Source organism: Monodon monoceros, unplaced genomic scaffold (assembly GCF_005190385.1).
Source record: "Monodon monoceros isolate NGI ecotype Baffin Bay Population unplaced genomic scaffold, NGI_Narwhal_1 Super_Scaffold_11, whole genome shotgun sequence".
Taxonomy (NCBI): Eukaryota; Metazoa; Chordata; class Mammalia; order Artiodactyla; family Monodontidae; genus Monodon; species Monodon monoceros.
In genome coordinates, this window is record NW_021703767.1 from 320,258 (window position 1) to 341,192 (window position 20,935).

Consider the following 20,935-nt stretch of genomic DNA (forward strand, 5'->3'; position numbering starts at 1 on the left):
GGCGTTGGACAGTGGGTCCCCTGGGCTAGAGTGGGGGGCAGTCTTGTGGGCCTGACCTCCGCCTGTGGGGGCTGCACTGGCTCCAGGCACTTAGCGGCAAGTGTTGTGAGAAAACGTCCTTTGACCAGCTATGCCTGGCACCGTGGCGGGGCTGCTGGCGGGGGTCCCCTCAGCAAGATGTCGAGGACACGAAGCGAGAGGCGCTGCACGTGCTCAGCGGCCTGCGGACCTGGCACGGCACCTCCAGGGCGTCACGGCCTTGGGAGCTGAATCTAGAACACACCTAGGACAGTAAAGGGCTGGGGATGCCGGCGACACCCAGAGCAGGAGCCCTGCTCTGGCAATGCTGGGTTTGCAGGAAGCTCTGGGATGTGACAGCACGTGCCCGGGCGGGGTGGGCAGATGGCACGGCTGCTGACAGACCGTGGGGTGGCCTTCTCTCAGATTCAGGTCGTATTCTGTACTAAAATTCAAGGCATGTTTTCAACCATATATAAAAACACCCCAGAATTAATAAGAAAAAAGAAAAACCAGTAGAGAATGGGCAATAAGACCTGACCAGTCACCCTTCTGGTGGAGGGGATGCCGATGGAGAGGGTCACTGGTGACAAGAGAAACGCAGGATGGCCACAGTGCACACGTGGACACCATCCAAGCAGAGGGTCAGGGCACACGCAGGTCGCTCGGTACCTGACACCAGGTAGCAGGACCTGGGGGCCACTACTACGGCTGCTGGCGGGGACAAACCACCCAGCCCTGGGGAAACACTCATAGGCATCAGCTATACAGCTGGACCTCCCGCCTCCAGCTCCCAGCAATTTTGCTCAGGCCTGTGCCCAGGAGAAAACCTGCCTGTGTTCCGGACTTGGCCAGAGGTTCTGAAGGGTCAGCTCCAGTGGCAGGTGGGGACCTCCAAATACTCGCTGATAGGACCAGTGGGTCTCAGGACCCCTTCAGTCCCTTAAAAAGGCCTGGGGAGAGCTTTGTGGGGTTAGCTTTGGTCTTTGCCATGTTAGACTTTAAACCGAGAACGAGCTTAACTGACGACAAATAGGTCACGTGGCCAATGATTCAGGAACATGACAGGGCCCGTGTTCCCAAGAGCCAGGGAAAGTCCAGGCTCAGGACACAAATCCAGTGGGAAACACGTTTTCATGTTTCTGAAATCGATTTATGGGAGAAACAAATTCTTAGAATCATAGTACTTGGGGTTTCAGGGTCTCCGAGAGGCTGTGTTTTATCGCCATGACCAGTTCAGAGCTCCTTGGAGGGTCTGTGGCACTGTGGTCAGTGCTTGGAGGCCCCGGGTTGGCTCGGCGCCCGCCCCTTCCAGATCTGCTCCCACCCGTGATGCCCGAAGCTTGTGCACAGCTCTGGATAAAGCTCTGGGGTAAACTCCTGGGTTTATTTTCATATTCACACGGCAGGACATACTGACAGGAGGGAGGCTTTCCTACAGGAGGATGGGACGTGGCAGTCGGGGCTCTGCCACGCCGGGGCCACGGCAAAGGACTCGAGCACAGTCTGTGAGCAACTGCCTGACCGCGACCGATGGGTAGGGGTGGGTGACGGCAGGAGGCGGGCTGAGGGTGTCCTGCGGGGGGTAGGCCTGGCCCTGCGGCCACCTCGAGGGTCAGCCTTGTCCCTCACCTTGCAGAGGCACCAAGCAAAGGCTCCAGGCCCCAGCGCTCCTGAGAACTGGATGGGACCGAATCCAGCAGGATTCCAACGGGAAGTGGGGGCAGGCCCACCTGGGCTGCTTGATTTGTCCTGAAGGGATGCAGACTTGGGAGATGCCTCTCTGTCAAAGGCAGAGCCCCAGGGAGGAGGCGGCCAACACGCCCCACCTCTGCATCCTGTGCACTTGGAACTATTTTATTTGCAACACTGAAAATAACACACCTACTGTGTCCTGAACAAAGAAATGAGTGGAAATCTCTCTCGCGTTTTTTGTTTTTGTTTTTTGTGGTACGCGGGCCTCTCACTGCTGTGGCCTCTCCCGTAGTGGAGCACAGGCTCCGGACGCGCAGGCCCAGCGGCCATGGCTCACGGGCCCAGCCGCTCCGCGGCATGTGGGATCCTCCCGGACCGGGGCACGAACCCGCGTCCCCTGCATCGGCAGGCAGACTCTCAACCACTGCGCCACCAGGGGAGCCCTTCTCTCATGTTTTAAGAGGCAAATTCCACTCGTGGAATTCAGCGCCTGCTAGGGCTGGCACTTGTGCAGCCCCACAGGACAGCAGTGGCCAGCAGGGACCTCCGCGCGGGGAGCCCTGATTCCTGGGGCCCGGGGGCGGGTATCCACTTTCCCTCCACACGGTGGCACTTCGGTCAGAAGAGGTCCCTGCTCAGGGGCTGAAGCCTGGTCCCTGTGTGCCTGCTCAGCTCCTCAAGAACCTGCTTCTCCTTCTGGTACATCTGAAAGAAAGGGGCAGAAACAGGTCCAGATTGGCCCAGAGGCCTGGCCTCCTCGGGCCCTGGGGTTCCCTCCCCGAGGCCCGGGGCCTCCCACACAGCCCAAGGCAGGCCACGGTCCCAGGGCACAGGGAGCACCGACGTGCTGCCCGGTGGTGGGTGAGCCCTGCAGCCAGCAGGGGGCTGGGAACAGGTGCTGGGGCGGTGGTCTGTGCATGAAGAGGAGCGCCTGCCTGGGTCGCAGGAGAAGGGGCCAGACTGGGTGGCCTGGCCCTGAAAGCACGGAGCGGGGGTGAGGACGGCCCCCCGGGGAAAGGGCAGGCCGGTGGGAAGCGCGCTGGAGGCTTTCCTGAGATGCTGCCTGCGTGTGGGGAGCAGTGGGGCTGAGCAGGGGAGCCAGGCGGCCACAGCAGGGCTGGGCGGGGGCGTGGGGGGGAGCCAGGGTGTGGCCCGTGTGGACCCAGCAGCCTAGGAAGGCCGGGGAGAGGCCCACTGCCCGGAGACTACCTCGTTAAGGAAAAAATGCTTTTCTTCTGTGCTGTTCAGGGAACCCATCTGATTACGAATGTAATTCGAGTTAATAAAACACAATACGGTGCATCTACCAACACAGACCTTCACAGACAGAGTAAACACTGGCAGCCTTCCAGGAAACAGAACTTTACCTAACAGGTCTGGATCAGACACCCGCACGCTCTAAATCCCGTTTCCACTGACAAATACCATCACACTGGCTCTTGTAAAGGTTTTTTAACTTTAAGCCGTTTGAATTTTATAGAATTTATGGAATGTAGTGTCTCTCCTCAGACCTTTCTTTCAACAGTGAATAAACAATGCAGTTAACAGCATTTAGAGCGTCCAATATTTAAGACAAACACTGTCTTTTTTATAAAGCAGGCATAATAAGTTCTTTATTTCACTGCGCTTCTCCATTTGGTTTTCACACTTGACTGCAAGGGGCAGGTGGTGCAGCCCCGGCTCCTGGGGCCTCGGGCTGCAATGCCCCCCGTGTGTGTGCTGGGGACAGGGGATGGCTCCTACCTTCTGCCACTCGGCCTCCGTGCTGTGTGTGAAGCCCAGCAGGTGACAGAGCCCGTGGGTGGCAGTCACCTGTCAGAACAATTAAGAAGCTGCCTCAGGGGGTGGTCAGGACCAAGCCATGAGCCAGGGAGGAGGGGCAGGAAGTCAGGGAGAGCTCAGTGGATGCCTGGTGGGAGGTTAGGAAGCTTCCTCCGGGCCCAGGCAGGGCTGTAGGCAGGTGGTGAGGTCACAGGGGTGGGGTCTGGGGAGTGGCAGTAGGCCTGGCCCATGGCAGGATGTGGAGATCAGGACCTCCTCTGGGGTGGGGAAGGGGCAGACGGGTGGGTAGCTGTGGAGACACGGAGGACCAGGGCAGGGGAAGGGGGAAGGTACCCCGGGCTGTTAGAAGGTGCCAACGTGCACCTGGGCACCAGCTGGGAGGACAGTGGCTTGGCCTGGCCCTGTGCCGGGGGATGAGGGCCCTAGGAGTGTGGGCTGGCCCTCCGCTGGGGGCAAGAGAATCCTCAGGAGGTGTGGGGGAGTGGAAGAGGTCCACAACTGCCCCCCAGCCCAGAGCCCCCAGGGGTGCACAGCTGCTGGCCACAGAGATCCCAGAGCTGAGACCTGTGCTGACTAGTCCTGTCTATGCTGCAGTTGCCCCAACTCCCAGGGAGAAAGCACACCCTCCTCCTGGCAGCACCCTGACGCCTGAGCACAGCGCGTCTTGCTGGGAAGCTCTAAGCTCTGCTTCAAGCCTCGGAAGCACTAGGCTCCCCAAAGATGATAATTCAGGGTGTGGCTGTTCGGCCAAAGGAAAACACCTCAACTGAATCCACAGGAACGTTAAAACACGACTCAATCACACATCACTTTCCAGAACACTCCCACCGCCCTTCGTGGCATCAAGCTGAGGAGACAGACCTGAAGGTCCTGGAGGCCAGAATCTTGCCTGCTTTGGAAAGTTCGGTAAGAAGCTCACGCAGCAGGTCCGAGCTGGCTCAGCACAGCCTGCTGATCTCCAGAGGTGAAGCTAAGAACAAAGCCGCTTTTGGGGCTCCCCCTTCAGTTATCCACGTAGATGCGCCCTGTCCTCTCCCCTCACCCAGCGGTGCCATGGGGCACGCAGACCCCACGGCCCAGGCTCTCCTCTCTGAGGGGTGGTGAGAGGGCGCTGCCCCTGCCTGTGGGTCTCCCCCAGTAACCTCTGTCCTACATGAGGACGATGGTGTGTATGCCCGTGTCGCCTCCACCTCTTCTCATGGCCTGGATGGAGGACATCAGCCTTTGCTTTGCCAATCAGGATCTGTCATTTCAGCACTTACAGTCAGGATGTCATAGTAATCCTCGTTCTCTTTGCAGTGCTGGAAGATATACTCCACTCCCAGGAAGATGTCTCCCAAATTATAGTCGTCTGGAAACTCAGGCTGCGGAATGTCCCCTGCTTTCAGGTTCTGAAAATGAGGAAACACACATTTGGAGAACTCGACCTCACAACACTAACCGACCACAGGCCTACAGATTTCACCCCGAAAGACCCTGTGCCGCCAGTCCCAAGGCAGACAAGTTGCGAACTGTGGCAGAGACACTGCACACGACTGACTGAAGATGTTCCCACCCTGTCAAATGAACCTTCCATTTCTTTCATCCTTCCTAAGGCACAACCACCCAGCTCCCTAACTTCTATGGAGCTAAATCACCACATCGATACAAGCTTACATTTCTGTTTTTTCCAGTTGTTGTTTTGTCCTAAACAAATAATCTTTCTCATTTTCCCACATAAAGACCATAAAGACCAGTCCATTCAGTTGAGGCCTGTTCACACTAAGCCAGTCACCTACGGCTTGATATTTAGGGTGTTAATATTTTTACTTCCTATCAGGAAGGATGATAAGTAGATACTTTAATACATTTTTATGTTACACATTGAACATTTTATTTTCTTCCCATTTATTTCCTTAGGTGTGACACTAGCGGATTAAACAGTAATCAAGATTTACTTCAAGAAATCTGCCAGATTGCCTCCCGAAAGGGCTGCCTCAATTTATGCTGTTACGAACAGTGTGGGGAGCCTCGGATCGATCATTCACATAACATAGGTAGTGACCTGATAGATATCACGGATTTGTTTAAAATAGTCACCCAATTCTGTCCTTTTATTCTCAGAGTTATTTAAAAGTTTTCCATCTATACATATGCATTATTGAGTCACACTTAAAACCGCAGAAGCACTTTCTCTTTAATTCACTGATACAGAATGTGGGGTCGGGGGGCAATCACCTCCCCTCCTCCAGCGGTAGGATCTGATCAATAGGGGATGGTCACACGGTACTCTCTCATTTTGTGTGTATTTGAAATTTTTCAAAGTAAAACTTAAAATCGTGTCTGTGGTATAATTAACAGGGATTTACAGAGGAAGGTAGGCCAGACAGGAACAGGAAAACAGCTTTTACCTCGTAAAATGGAAAGGAAAGCACATCTGTTGGGGTATTTTTGTCTCTGTAGATTCTATTAATCTGCTGAATCTTTCTGTTGTCGACACAGACGACCCCCAGGTCGAACCTCTGCACCCCCAGGGCTCTCCGCACCGCCTGCACCTTCTCGCGGAGCCGCGCCCGCCTCAGGGGCACCGCCCGCTGCAGGTTCCTCACAACCAAGCTCATCGCGGCCGGAGCCACTGCGCCCTAGAAAAGGCAGACGAATCAGAAAGCCATCCTAAATTCTGTAGAAACACCCGCGCGCACACGCTCAATTCATCTTGTTTGGTGGAATTCGTTGAAAAACGTCATGGAATGTGCCTTTCACCATAAGGAAGCCATAACACGGAAGGACGTGTACACGCCGTGGAGTCAGGCGCGCCAGACAGACGTCAACAGCCACTAGGAAACCGGGGCAGCGGGGAGGAAGGGCCCAACGGTGAAGGAGTGCACAGTGGGGGCGGGGCGGAGAGCGCCCCGTCGGCTCCGGGCCGCCCGCGGGGAACGCCCGCCGCCCCTCTTTGGGGAGGAGGAACTTGCCGGGCGGAAGCCGGCGGGCCTGGGCCTGGACGCCGCGTACCAGAAGCTCCGCCGCCGCCGCCCGGCCAGAAAGCGGAATCCGAGCGCGTCGGGGCCCAGGCGCGGGACGGACCGGAAGTGGGGCCGCGTAGCTTTCTGCTCGCTGCGCGCAGTGAAACGGTGAGTCTCTGGCTGTCGCGGTCCTTGCGGGCGGCTCCAGCCCGGCGCCAAGGGGCCGTGGGACGGCGGTTGGCGGCGTCCCTGAGCCGGACGTTGAGCGCGGCGCGGGGCCCGGGCGGGCGGAGGTCTCCCCCTTTCCCGCCGCCGCGCCCGTGTCGCTGACGGGGGGGGGGGCCAGGGGCGCCGGGAGGGCACTGGGGGCGCGGGGGGGAACGCAGCGGGTGCGGGGCCACGCACCGCGCCGCCCGAGGTTTGGCTTGCGCTGCACCGGTGCCCCTGTCCCTCGGCGGTCTGGGGTGGGGCAGCCTCTCTGCGTGAGCACTCTTGTTCTTCAAGCCAGCTCCTGGGGGTAATCGCCCGCGTGTAAAAACGCAAATTATTTCTTTGTCTGGAAAGAGTATTTGGTGCTCTGGTTACTCGGAGAAAAATTAGACGGGAGGAAACACTGAAACACTAATGTTTTAACAGTGTTGCATTCTAATTCTCTGGCTGTCGAGATTGAAAGACGTCAGAAACCTCCTGTCTTTAAGTTGAAAAGAGTAACGGCATGTATTTTCATATTGTTATTTGAGGTTTTACCGTGAATTTACCGATTCAGTAAAATGTTTTGAATTTTTGTTTTTAGTTTTAGACGATCATGCTTTAAAGCTCCGTAACAAAGTAATTTATTTGTACCAACTTCTGCCCCGCGCTCGAAACCAAACCAAAACAAAACAGCCCCACCAGTTGGCTCTCAGAAAATAAGAATACTTAGCCCTTTGCTTTACCTGACATGTGATTAAAATTTCTTTTTTTAGTCTTCCAGCACTGCATAGCTGTGATGGTCTGAATTTTTGTCTTTCAGCGTATTGTGAAGATGGGGGGGGGGCTCCCTAGCTGAACAGATCGTTTGAGGAAGGGGACTACTTTTCTGCGCGTATTTATTACCTTCCAGTAATTGGATCAGAAGATGAATCCAGCTAATCCTTTCAGTGGGCAGCAGCCTAGTGCTTTTCCACCATCTTCCAGTGGTTCCATAGGGACGTTTCAAGCTAAGCCACCATTTCGGTTTGGTCAGCCCTCTCTTTTTGGACAAAACAATACATTATCCGGGAAGAGCCCAGGATTTTCACAGGTGTCCAGCTTTCCAGCATCTTCTGGACAAAGTCCTTCTTCTTCAGTGCAAACATTAGGATTCTCCCAAACCTCAAATGTTGGACTCTTTTCTGGACTTGAACACATTCCGGCCTTTGTAGCTACCTCTGGGTCTTCAAGTTCATCTGTGCCTGGAAACCCAGGATTTAGTTTTAAATCACCCAACCTTGTAGCATTCCCAAGTACTTCTACTTTTGGACCAGAGACTGGAGAAATAGCAAGCTCTGGTTTTGGGAAAACAGAATTTAGCTTTAAACCTCTGGAGAATTCAGTGTTCAGACCAATATTGGGGGCTGAATCCGATCCAGCGAAAACTCAGAACCAAATTACTTCTGGACTTTTTACATTTTCCCACCCAGTCAGTAGTGGACATGGGGCACTGGCCCCATTTTGTTTTTCTCAGGTGACAAGTAGTTCAGCCACCAATTCAAATTTTACCTTTTCAAAACCAGGTAATAATAATTCTTCGTCATCTGCCTTTACTTCTGCTTTGTCAAGTCAGACTGTGGAGGAAGAGAAGAGAGGCCCAAAAGCACTGTTTGCAAGTTCTAATAGTGGCTTTACTAGCTTCCCCATATCTTCTTCAGGGTCCTTGGGTGAACCCTTCCCAGTTAGCAAAACAGGTGTCAGACAAGGATGCGAAGAAGCTGTTTCCCAAATGGAGCCACTTCCCAGCCTCATGAAAGGACTGAAAAGGAAGGAGGACCAGGACCGGTCCCCAAGGAGGCACGGTCATGATGCAGCAGAAGATTTGGACCCTCTGCTGAGGGGCGATCATCCTCCAGATAAACGACCCGTCCGCTTGAATCGACCCCGGGGAGGCACTTTGTTCGGTCGGACAATACAGGATGTCTTCAAAAGCAATAAAGAAGTAGGTCGTCTGGGCAACAAGGAATCTAAAAAGGAAACTGGCTGTGCCGAGTCTGGGGAAAATGACCACTTGGCCGTCCCAGGAGGCAGTCAGTCTGTCCTGGCACCTTCCCGGCTTCCAGGTGTGAATAAAGAGGAAGAAACTGAAAGTAGAGATAAAAAAGAAGGTGCGTTCTAAAAATGTACAAAGTACGGTAAATTCTGCTGGCAAGTTCTTGGTAAATTTCCCTGGATGTTAGTTTGAATTTCGTAGTAAACCCCCTGTAAACATTAGGGATCCTAACATACCATAGGATCTCAGAGCAGGTCTTACATCCATGAAAATTTCCTTTGCTCTTACCTGGTTGATGCCTCCTACTGTTTGAAAACATTGCATCTGATACATTTCTGTCCCCGTTCTGTGATCCCCTAGATTCTCTAAGAGGAACTCCTGGCTGTCAGAGTAAAAGAAGTGAGAGCACAGACAGTCTTGGGGGCTTGTCTCCTGCTGAAATCACAGCGATCCAGTGCAAGAACATCCCTGACTATCTCAATGACAGAACCACTCTGGAGAACCACTTTGGCAAAATTGCTAAAGTGCAGCGCATCTATACCAGGCGCAGCAAAAAGCTTGCAGTGGTGTATTTTTTTGATCATGTGAGTACTCCGACAAAGTTAAAGTGAACTTTGTCACTTTAAAACCTGTTTTTTAAAATCTATCAGTTATTTGCTTGCTAGAATTTAGAAAAGTACTCTAATGTCTTAACTTGGAGAGACTGGAATAGCACTATCTATTTCATAAGTTAGAGTCATTTGGGAGAAGCTTGCAGTCCCCACTGAGTGCGGTGTTCAGAAATGCTGGGCGAATGATTCCCGCGAGGTCACGTGGGAGTGTCCCTGTAACCACATAGCACTTTTTCAGGCTTGAGTTTTCTTGTTTTGTTTTTGATTTTGTTTTATGTGGTTATAGTACATGATCACTGTAAACGTTCAGAGCAATGCAGAAAAGGTAAAATCTTCTTGTAATCCCATCCTCCAGGGAGAACTGCTGTTAATCGCTTATATACCTTGACTTTAAATTTGTGTATGTGCACATATGCGCATAACACATTGGTTGTAGGGTGCACACTTACATGAGCTGCTCACGCTATGTAGCTTTATATATCTTGTTATTTTTTTCTGAATATTCTTGTGGGGAAAAATTATGTTCTATAAAAATTTACAAAGCATGTTTTCATACTTTTTTAAATGATAGAAGTATTACCTGTCAACATAGGGAAAAAACCCAGAAAGTCCTATGGCAGGGGGCACAAAATCACCCATAGTTCTATCCTCTAAGATATCAACTACGAAGATCATGGTAGACGTCTTTGTAAATATATAGTCACGTTGTTTTTACGCAAATGGGGTCACAACCACATATACCGTTTGGTAACCTCTTCACGTGGTAATCTTTAGTAGCTTCTGAAATCCATGAACAGTGTAGATGAGAATGGGGTTGTTAAGTGCTACATGGCATTCTATCCTGTTTACCTACTTGGCTAACTTTCTGTTTGTGGACATTTTTGTGCATATGTTTCTGAATATATCCTTTGTTTAAATTCCTGAGAGTGGAAGTTCTGTGCCAAAAAAATGTGCAGTTTTAGGGGGTTTGCCATTTATTCCCTTCTGTTGATTTTGTTTTTTCAATTTAGCAGCATTAATTACGTTCACAGTGTTATACAGCCATTACATTGTCTAGTTCCAGAACTTTTTCATCCTCTGAAACAGAAACTCTGTAACCATTAAGCAGTAACTCCCCATTCCTTCCTTCTCCCAGCCCCTGGTGACCTCTCATCTACTTTCTAGCTCTATGAATTTGCCTGTTCTAGATACTTCAGATAAGTGGAATCATGCAATATTTGTCCTTTTGTGTCTGGCTTATTTCACTTAGCATAATGTCTTCAAGGTTCATTCACGTGGTTGTATTTCATTCTTTTATTCCATTGTATGCTACCATATTTTGTTTATCTATTCATCTGTCCACGGACGTGGGTTGTTTCCATCTTTTGTGTATTGCGAATAATGCCTCCATGAATATGGTGTGCAAATATCTCTTCAAGACCCTGCTTTCAATTCTGTTGGGTATATACTTAGGAGTGGAATTGCAGGGTCGTACAGCAATCCTCATTTTTTAAAAGTTATTTTTTAGCTATTGCAATGTGCTTTTTCTTCCAGCTGAACCCTAAAAAAGTACGTAAAAAATAAAATATATAAATACATTGTCATTGTAAGCGGTTCATTGATAATGGAAAGTTGAGGTCCTTCATCACCCCCATCTCTCCCGTTAGAGCAAGCACCAGTATCTAGCGTGGTGAGTGTTTTCCTAAACATTTTCATAGGTACATCTATAGGTATACTAACATATAGTTGGTTTTGTGTATGTATATTTTATGATAAATTGTACCCCGTGGGTGTCATTCTGCAGCTTCCTTTTGGGTTTAAGTGACTTGGCTGTCTTTCTGTTCCCGTACAGTAAGTCAGCTGGTGAGACTCATCTCACCAAATGCCAGTAAGGCCAAGTTTATGGGTTCTATCATGGTAAAGTGATGAATTTCGAAAAGGAGAAGGGCAAATACATGCTTGTGAGACAGGCAAGGTAGGTGAGGGCTGTGGCTGCCGGGGCTGAAGGCAGATGGTGTGGTCAGAACATGTGGCTGGCAGAGGTGTAGCTCCGCTGCATAGAATTCTGCTAATTGCATTTGAGAGCTTCATTTCCTTTGGCCTCCTGATGTCCTCGTACTTTGTGTTGTGGACTGTTTTCCAGGCATCTGCAGCCCTGGCTAGGAAGAAGGGGAAAGGTTTGCATAAGGATATGGCCATCTTCTGGCACAAGAAAAAAACAAGTGAGTTTTCAGTTGATCTTTGCACAGTCTCTGCTGCTTTGTGTGCAAGGCCTTCGAGCTTTGAGTGGGGTGGGGGTGGGGTGGGGCTGCCTTGTAATATTTCCTTGGGATCCTTTGTAACATCCTGTCACAATTACAATATTACTTTTTCAAGAAAAAGTAAAGTCCAGTGTCGAGTGACTTGTGATATCATAAACTCTGTTCTGACTCTTGTGTCCTCAGGTCCCAACAAGAAACCCTTTTCCCTCAAGGAGAAGCAGCCAGGTGACGGTGAAGCTGGCCCGGGCACCGAGGACACACCCTTTCAGCACTCCCCTCTTGGCAAGCCCATGGCCAGGGCTGCAGCTGGCAGCCTGAATAAAAGGTGCGGCTGGTCCTTCCGAATGCCTGTTTTACAGGGCAAGTGGGTTCTGTGACTTCTACTGTCACTAAACAGGAGGGATTTCATAGCCATCATGACAGCATGAAAGGGAAGCGGGTGATATGCTGGCACCTAAGTAGGGGCTGAAGGGTGGGAAGAGGGCCTGCGGAAGGGGAAGAGGGAGGCGGCCCTGGAAAGGCCCGGGCGCCTCACCTCCCTCAGTCCCACAGCCCAGGCAGTCGCTGTTGTCAGCCCGTCTGACGTATACGTGTATAGGTGATCACTTTTCCCCTTAAAACGTCTAATTGGCTGTAAACCACGTGTTCCTAATAATCGCTTCTAGCAATTGTTATAACTGTGCAGCCGTGTGCAGCTCTCAGGCCAGGTCTGGCGCTCGGTGTGCACTTCAGAGACCTCCCCGTGTGTGTGGAATCTCTGTTCCCGAAGGCTCCTCCCTCCCTCCCTCCCCTTGGCTCCTGGCCTCAGACTCCCGTGTGACCTCACCTTCCTTTCACATCAGGCCTGCTTCTGTTCAATCCTTCTTCACATATTTTGGTCAATGCATAGTTTCCCTCACGTTTTGCAGTCACCGGTTTAGTTGCGGATTTGCTTTTGTTTTTTCCTTTCCTTACATCTTCTTTGACATTCAAGTTCATGGAATGTTGAAAGCCAGCTAGAACATGGGGAAGCTGACAGAGAACGCCCGGTTCTTTTTAGTACATCCTTCTACTGAAGGGGAGCTGTGTATGAAAACGTGTAGGCATGGTATTTTCTCATGGCGTTAAAACGTTCTTTTATTCCACTGTTAGTTTCATTTCTTTGAGATAGAAGTCTACAGATAATTCATTTCAGCTGTTTAAATGGGCACATCTCACTTTTGAAGAACACGAATTACGCGCAGTATGAGTAATGCCTTCACGTCATCGCCAGTGTCGTCAAGGCGGCCTCTCTTCAGCGCTGGCCTTCCCAGCTGTAGAGGAGCAGGGTATCTTGGAGGATAAGGGAAGTGTTCGGATGTGGAAATGACCCGAATGCCTGATGGACACACAGCTCTTAGCATGTCATCTTCCTTGTAGCTCTCCAGTGAAGAAGCCGAGTCTTCTGAAGCCCCCTCAGTTTGAGGGAGACCCGTTTGACGAGGGCTCCGAGGGCTCCGAGGGTCTTGGGCTGTGTGTGTCGTCTCTCAGTGCCCTGATAGGTACTGTGGCTGAGACATCCGAGGAGAAGTACCGCCTGCTTGACCAGAGGGACAGAGTCATGCGGCAAGGTACGGGGCTGCGACTCGGCTGAGGTGGTCTTCTCGGGAGCCATGAGGGAAGGGGTGACTTCCGTCTGTGGGCTCCACTGCCGTTGAGTCTGCACGTATGATCTCTGTTGCTTTCTAGTCTCCTGAGGCCGTGACTGTAGACATGGAGGTAGTGCAGATGTGTTTGTAATGTAATTTTGTTTTCGGAAGAAAGGCAACAAACCATTGATCCACGCTAGATTAAATAATTTAAAAGGGCAGTTTTTAGATATTGAGAAAGCACACATTAAAAAAATAAAAACTTCCTATTTAACAGAAATCACCACAAATAAAACTACACAAATAAAAGATGTCAATCCAGGGGAAAAATCTGTAGCTCATCACAGACAAAGGGCTGATTTCCCAGGTACAGAAAGTCCTGTAGAGTCAGTATGAAAAAGACCAAATCCAGTAGAAAGACGAGTAAGGTCTGAGAGGTTCAGAAAAGGAAGTGTCAAGAGCTCTTGGGACTTCCCTGGTGGTCCAGTGGTTAGGACTCGCTGCTTTCACTGCTGAGGGCCTGGGTTCAGTCCCTGGTCGGGGAACTAAGATCCCGCAAGCCGCTGGGTGTGGCAGAAAGAAAGAAAGGGTTGGCTCTTAAACATGGAAAATAGAAATGGGAAGATGCAGATGCCCTTGGCCCGTCACACAGCATCGAGAGATTGAGAGATGCAAACCACACCCGCTAGGGCGGCATCTCCCCATTGGGCCCCAGCGCTGCATCCTTGGGCAGGCTGCTCCCGGGGAGACAAGTTGGCAGTGTCTTCAGGCTTGGGGACACTCACGCCTTTGACCCAGAATTCCACTTCCGGGAGTGCGTCCCACAAACTACCCCACCACGTGTGTACGATTCACTCACAAGGTTGTTTGTGATGACAGAGATTGGAAACTGTCCATACAGTGGGATTCTAAATAGCCTGAAAGAAGACTGGGGTTTCTTTATGGAAAAATGATCAGTATTTATTGTGAAGTGGAAAAAGCAAGGCGTGGGAAATGTCTACCAGTTGTGTACAGAAAAGGGGGAAGTGTGTGTGTCCCCGTATATACGTAAGCGTACTTGCTTATGTGTGTGTAAAAGTCATGGAGGTGAGAAAGGATCGCTCTCGCTGATGGTCAGGATGGGAGCAAGGCAGGGGGGCGTCCCATCTTGGATATTGTTGCACCTTTGGAATGTTGAACCACGCAAATGTATTTAAAACCTACTCAAAAAGCAAGTGTCCTGTTAACACTGAGCAATATGTGCCGTGACCCCAAATAAAACAGCACATGCATCTTCTTTGCAAAGTTTTTTCAAAAGTAAGTTTACCCTGTAGGATTTTCCTCTCTGGAGAAGCTGTGATGGGATAACCACAGTGTCTCCTTAACACGGTAATAAAACCTGCCATCATACATTATGTCATTAACATGTGATTTTTGTATTGCAAAAAAAAAAATTATTACTAGAAATTGGACTTTTTAAAAATAAAAATAAGAGGGCTTCCCTGGTGGCGCAGTGGTTGAGAGTCCGCCTGCCGAGGCAGGGGACGCGGGTTCGTGCCCCGGTCCGGGAGGATCCCACATGCCGCGGAGCGGCTGCGCCCGTGAGCCATGGCCGCTGGGCCTGCGCGTCCGGAGCCTGTGCTCCGCAGCGGGAGAGGCCACAACAGTGAGATGCGCACGTACTGCAAAATAAATAAATAAATAAAATAAAAATAAGATGTGAATGTTTTAAATTTTAGGTTGTTGCATTCCATTTCATTTAAAAGATACTTTTGTTAACTATTTAATTCTGTGGGTCATCATAGTGGTTTATTTAGGTCAGGACCCAGCTAACTTCCATTATGTGATTCCTGTTATACTAAAAACATGATGAAATACTGAGAGTTTTAGAATACTGGCAAATTTTGAATATTTTCATTTAACAAATTGATCCTTTTAACAAAAATACTGTAGCATGATTGTGTGTCATTGAGGTCATTATAGGAGCCATAAACACCCACGTGTGCGCCCCATCCCCCACCCCGCCCCCAAGAGTGCCCTGAAGGTCTGTGATTGTTGGAGACCCATCTGGAAAGGGGAGAAACCCTGGAGGGTCTTCGTGGGCCTTGATGGCCTGTCACCTGGTGTGGTAGGCTGTGCTTTCCTTTCTCTAAGGCCCAGTGTTTTTAAAATTTCTTTCTTTTCCTTTGTGGTTTGATGTTTATTTTTATTTCTCCTTTTATCATTATGAGAGTGCACTTCTCTGACTTCCTGGTAACTGTGTGGTGCATTCTTACTTTTTACTTGGTGCCTTCAGCTCGGGTGAAAAGGACCGACTTGGACAAAGCGAGGACTTTCGTTGGGACGTGCCCGGATATGTGTCCCGAGAAGGAGCGATACATGCGGGAGACCCGGAGCCAGCTTAGCGTGTTTGAAGTGGTCCCAGGCACTGACCAGGTAGAGCGCCACGCCCCCAGGGTGCTTGCCAGGCTGCTGGCCGTACTAATCACTGGGGTGGAGGGGCGTGTGCAGGGGAGGGAAGGCTGCACTGGTCCTTTTCTGTCCAAATTTGGTCTGGTGTTTACTTTTCTAGAGGGCAGTGGGGATGTGCTATGAACAGTCGTGTTCCATTGTCTGCATTGTGAGGTGTGTAGGAAGCAGTCTTGCATAAGGTGACTGGACCATATGGTTCCCTAAAGAAATAGACACAGATTTGTTTCATAAATTAAAAAAAAATTTTCCCATTTTTTCTTTTCACAGTTTTATTCCTGTCCTTTTTTATGCTTATATTTTGTGCTTTTGAGATGATGCTCTAGGTATGATTTTGTATGAATCTTTTTCACTTAAAATTTTATAGGAGCATTTTCTTTTGTTATGGTAAAGTCTTAATAAGCATTCAAAATTTTGAATGTAGTCATATTATTTGATTATGTAGCTCTGTCCAAACTCCCCATTTTGCAATCATTAGGCTGTTTCTGATTTTTCAGCGTTATTAAGAATTCTGTTGGGCATACTGTGTGTAATGCCTCTAAGGTATTCAGCTTCCTTCCTTCTGATGGATCCTGCGCATGAAGTGCTGTATCAGATGTGTGACCTTTCTTAAGGTTCCTGAATATGTGTCAGTGCACGTTCCCAATTGTTTCCCCAGAAATCTGCACCATTTTAGATTCTTTTGCTGTTAATTTTGCTTGCGGGCTTCTGCTCCTTTCCTGGCCGTTGGTTTCACACAGCTGCCTTCGCCTGACTCAGGGTCCCCAGCTAGGCAGCAGTTGTCAAGGCAAAGGCCCAGCGCTCCTGCCCCAGGAGATGGTGATGACAGCTCACAGCCGGTGCCCAGGGCCTGGGCTTCTGGGCGTCTCTGCTCCACCCTCAGCCGCACCTCTTCAGCCTCTTCTTGCAGGTGGAAGATGCAGCTCCAGACTCTTGGGGGCCTTCCCCAAGCCCTGCTGCTCCCCTGCCCCACCTCGCCCTCCGCACTGCCGGCTCCATTTCTGGTCCGTGTAGACTTAATCTGGTGCTTGAGCGTGGCTGAGATCTTTCAGAATCTTTAACGTCCTTTACCTGTCACACCTCTGTGCTTGGAGCCAAGCAGGTGTGTCTTCACTAAAATTCCTCTGTGTGTTGATGTGATAGCCTCTTATCTTCACTTCTTATCATGTTTGCCAAAAACAAGTTTCTCTATTTTGTCGTTGAATTTTAATTGTTACCTTCAAAGAGAAATTTTACATTTTAAAATTGTATTCTGTAGTATTGACCTTATTTAAGCGTGTGTGTGTGATTTTCCCCGTTTTCGGGCACAGCAGCTGGGAGGCCGGCCTAGCACCTGCCACCCAGCTGCTTGTCTCTATTCCCTGCCCTCAGGTGGACCACGCGGCAGCCGTGAAGGAGTACAGCCGCTCCTCAGCAGACCAGGAGGAGCCCCTGCCGCATGAGCTGCGTCCCTCGGCGGTGCTCAGCAGGACCATGGACTACCTGGTGACCCAGATCATGGACCAGAAGGAGGGCAGCCTGCGGGACTGGTACGACTTCGTGTGGAACCGCACGCGGGGCATACGGAAGGTATCAGCCACTTGTGAAGTCCAGAGTGAAAGTGAGAGTTCTTGTCATTTTACTTAGTTACATTTCATCCGTAACAAAAAATACTGTTACTTAAAATCATTACAAAGTCCTGTTAAAATGTACTTCATGGGCTTTGTTTCAAATTGAAATCTGAGAAATTCAGGTAATAAGCATGATTTTTCTAATAGTTGATTCTTATGTATGGGAACATGTTAATGAGATCTATGTGTATACGAGAAACGTGTATGTAAGGTGTGTGTGCGTGTGTGCGTACAGCACACGTGCATGTGTAACCTTGCGCCTCACTCGTGTCCAGGACATCACGCAGCAGCACCTGTGTGACCCAGTGACGGTGTCTCTGATTGAGAAGTGCACCCGGTTTCACATCCACTGTGCTCACTTCATGTGTGAGGAGCCCATGTCCTCCTTTGATGCCAAGATCAACAATGAGAACATGACCAAGTGCCTTCAGAGTCTGAAGGAGATGTACCAAGACCTGAGAAACAAGGGCGTGTTCTGTGCCAGCGAAGCGGAGTTCCAGGGCTACAACGTTCTGCTCAATCTCAACAAGGGGGACATCCTAAGGTGAACTTCCCAGTTCAGAAGCCAGCCTAAGCCAGAGGGGAAGGCAGAGCTTAACCAGGAAGAGAGCACTTAGGGTTAGTGGTGCTGGGAGCACTGAGTTTTCTCTGGTGTCGAACGCTGGGATGTTAGTGAGAAAGCTGGGCTCGGCTGTGCAGCCCCTGGAGCCGAGCCACTGGGAGCAGAAGGCTGGGGATGCCTGCTGGCACCAGTGCATCCAGAGTGGGCCCCAGGTCCTTTCTGAGGACAGGTTCTCCTTGTCAGTGGGAGAGCACGAGGAAGGAATCTGCTGTATGAGCAGAAAAGGCGAGTGAACTAGGACAGGAAAGCTCAGGGTCCCCTATCAGAGATGCCAGCATGTTGCCTCGTGTACATGTGCACACAGACCTCGTCAGACGTCTAAGTCAGAGGGCTTCCCTGGTGGCGCAGTGGTTGAGAGTCCGCCTGCCGATGCAGGGGACGCAGGTTCGTGCCCCAGTCTGGGAAGATCCCACATGCCGCGGAGCGGCTGGGCTCGTGAGCCATGGCCGCTGAGCCTGCGCGTCCGGAGCCTGTGCTCCGCAACGGGAGAGGCCACAACAGTGAGAGGCCCGCGTACCGCAAAAAAAAAAAAAAAAAAAAAAAAGGTCTAAGTCACAGGAGAGGAAAAAGTTGTGTGAAACAAATGCTAAGGGTGGGATATTAAGAATGAATCTTAAACCTTGGCCTGATCTGTCTGGAGACATTTATATGAGAAATATGTTAGAGTCCACTAGCCTTCCATTCCTGTCACTGGTAAACTGGGTCCCCAGTTTCCCTTCTTTATGCTGAAACTCTGTCAGCTTGCAGAATGTGTAGGTGTGTGACTGATTTTAAATTAAGCCTTGGAGATAAACTAGGGAAAATGGCTGTGTAGTCTTTTCGTATATGATAGGCATTTGTCCCCTATCTTGAGTAATTCTTGAATAATTAATAATTGTTTTTTTTCGGCCACACTGCACAGCTTGTGGGATCTTAGTTCCCCAACCAGGGATGGAACCCGGGCCCTCAGCAGAGAGAGTGCGGACTCCTAACCACTGGACCATCAGGGAAGTCCCCAAATCCGTTTATTTATAAACAAAACAAAGTTAAACTTTCTTAGGCGTCATCTTCAAACACACAGCTGGCAGTCAGTTGGCATTAAAGTAACTCTTTGATAATCAATTCTTAAATTATTGTTTCAATTTGTTTACTTTATTATTCATCATCTTTTTAAAATTAATTAATTTATTTATTTTTGGCTGCGTTGGGTCTTTGTTGCTGCGCGCGGGCTTTCTCTAGTTGTGGCGAGTGGGGGCTACTCTCCGTTGCGGTGCGCAGGCTTCTCACTGCGGTGGCTCCTCTTGTTGTGGAGCATGGGCTCTAGGTGCGCGGGCTTTAGTAGTTGGGGTGCGCGGGCTTCAGTAGTTGTGGCTCACGGGCTCTAGAGCGCAGGCTCAGTAGTTGTAGCGCACGGGCTTAGTTGCTCCGCGGCATGTGGGATCTTCCTGGACCAGGGCTTGAGCCCGTGTCCCCTGCATTGGCAGGTGGATTCTTGGCGCTGCGCCACCAGGGAAGCCCCTCATCATCTTTTTAAAGAAAAGCTTTGTTACCAGTCCAGCCCGAGTGGTGGCTTTGACATTGGTAAAGCATGAACATATTGGCGCATGTGACCATACCAAGACCTTCTTTTTCAGTATAGTTGAAATCTGTTTTGTTGTCAGATCTATTTCCGTGGAAATTTTGTCTACTTAAAGGTCAAACGCTAAGCCCTTTCGTCCCCTTTAACTAACAGAGAGGTGCAGCAGCTCCATCCCGCCGTTAGGAACTCCTCTGAGGTGAAGTTCGCTGTTCAGGCTTTTGCTGCGTTGAACAGCAACAATTTTGTGCGATTTTTCAAGCTGGTCCAGTCGGCCTCTTACCTGAGTGCTTGTCTTCTGCACTGTTACTTTACTCAGGTGAGTACTTGCAGAACTGACAGAAAGCTGGTTGCTACTTGTGACATTTGAGAGCTCCTCTATGACAGGAGCGTCTCAGCGGGTCCTGGGCTGAGTCTCGTGCAGCAGCCCCTGAGGGGATACTGCTGTTACCTGTTCATGGGGTTGGCACAGTTGATCACCGATGGAAAGGCTGTGCAGTGGGAGATACTCTTCTTCTGGTTCAGATGAGAGAAGTCTCTTCAGAATGGTAGCTTGCGTTCAGAACTGTCATCTTCCATGGAAACAAGCCGAAAAGCAAACTGCACGCACAGACCCCTGACCTAGACCTTACTAGTGTTACCAGTCTTCAGTTTTGGAGTGAGCTTGATGTTGCTAAATTCATTTCGGTAAATATCTAAAGTGCCTGCTCTTTGTTGCACTGGGGTTACGAAGACGGGGCAAGACCAGTCTCTTAACCTCAGGATTTGCATAGAGTGTGAACTCCTGGGCTCAGATTTCCAGAGTCAGGTCTTCACCTTCTGAAGCCCTCGGGGACGATAATAGAGCAGCCTGCACGCCCACCTCACACAGCAGCCCCTGTGCTGTCCCGTAGCTGCGGGCGGGCGGGGTGGTGGTGGGGGAATGCCGGGAGAATGCCGCCTGGAGTCGTTGCTGGGAGCCCCTGGCGGCCGCCGGGTGGGGAGGAGGTTGCCTGGGAGATCTCAGGAACCTGCCTGGCTGGTTTTGTGACTCCAGGTCATTTTTCTTCTTTGGTCACAAGTCCTCCGGTAAACAGTGACTAAACCCACCATCACATCCCAGGCAAAGCCTTCGGCAAGTTTGCTCATTGTCAGATCCGACAGTTTCCAAGAGAACTGAAATTCTGGAACAAATGAAAAGATTTCTAACGACGTGCCGCTTGGGGAACTCTGTGCAGTTGATAAATACCAGTGATAGTCGACCATTTGTACCCATTTTAATAATTTTAAACTCAACAGAAATCTAAGTGTTTTTCTTTAGAAAAGACAAAGCGTTTCACTAACAGTGGCCCACAGTGGCCCATTGTCTCCTGGACCTCATCTCCTCTCCCGTCTTCCCTGGCTCCACCCCCAGCCCCCCAGCCCCCAGCACGCGCCTGCCTCAGGGCCTTTGCGCTGGCTGTTATCCAAGCGCGCAGAGCTCCCCTCCACCAGGGCCGGGCTGGGCTCCCCTTCTAGGCAGAGCGCGCCCTGCCCTCCTCCACAGCTCTTCTTTCTGTTGCACTGTCACCGTTAAACGCACTGTGCATTTTGTACGTT

General features: G+C 50.3%; 2 protein-coding genes across 6 annotated transcripts in view; one reads left to right on the plus strand and one right to left on the minus strand.

The window, feature by feature from the left end:
* Window positions 1-1,549: 1,549 nt before the first annotated feature.
* YBEY (ybeY metalloendoribonuclease) lies at window positions 1,550-6,300 on the minus strand. 5 transcript variants are annotated; one of them, XM_029213910.1, is made up of 4 exons: window positions 5,886-6,292; window positions 4,758-4,886; window positions 3,457-3,525; window positions 1,550-2,418 (listed from the first exon to the last, which is right to left on the minus strand). In XM_029213910.1, exons 1-4 carry the CDS (start codon window positions 6,093-6,095, stop codon window positions 2,332-2,334), a joined length of 495 nt encoding a protein of 164 aa, XP_029069743.1. In that variant the 5' UTR covers window positions 6,096-6,292; the 3' UTR covers window positions 1,550-2,331. The 5 variants fall into 5 exon arrangements, 3 of the variants coding, with proteins under 3 accessions (XP_029069743.1, XP_029069744.1, XP_029069742.1); XR_003792290.1 differs by having other exon boundaries at window positions 2,311-2,418; window positions 4,357-4,886; window positions 5,886-6,286; XM_029213911.1 differs by lacking the exon at window positions 3,457-3,525 and having other exon boundaries at window positions 5,886-6,297.
* Window positions 6,301-6,394: 94 nt separating this feature from the next.
* Window positions 6,395-20,935, plus strand: part of MCM3AP (minichromosome maintenance complex component 3 associated protein) — a 43,783-nt gene continuing 29,242 nt past the window's right edge. Inside the window, exons 1-10 of the mRNA XM_029213908.1 lie at window positions 6,395-6,608; window positions 7,453-8,779; window positions 9,025-9,248; window positions 11,398-11,476; window positions 11,699-11,840; window positions 12,914-13,104; window positions 15,398-15,537; window positions 16,942-17,139; window positions 17,456-17,724; window positions 19,514-19,676. Coding sequence (XP_029069741.1) covers window positions 7,558-8,779; window positions 9,025-9,248; window positions 11,398-11,476; window positions 11,699-11,840; window positions 12,914-13,104; window positions 15,398-15,537; window positions 16,942-17,139; window positions 17,456-17,724; window positions 19,514-19,676 — 2,628 coding nt within the window. The 5' untranslated portion in view covers window positions 6,395-6,608; window positions 7,453-7,557. The remainder of the gene's footprint in view (window positions 6,609-7,452; window positions 8,780-9,024; window positions 9,249-11,397; window positions 11,477-11,698; window positions 11,841-12,913; window positions 13,105-15,397; window positions 15,538-16,941; window positions 17,140-17,455; window positions 17,725-19,513; window positions 19,677-20,935) is intronic.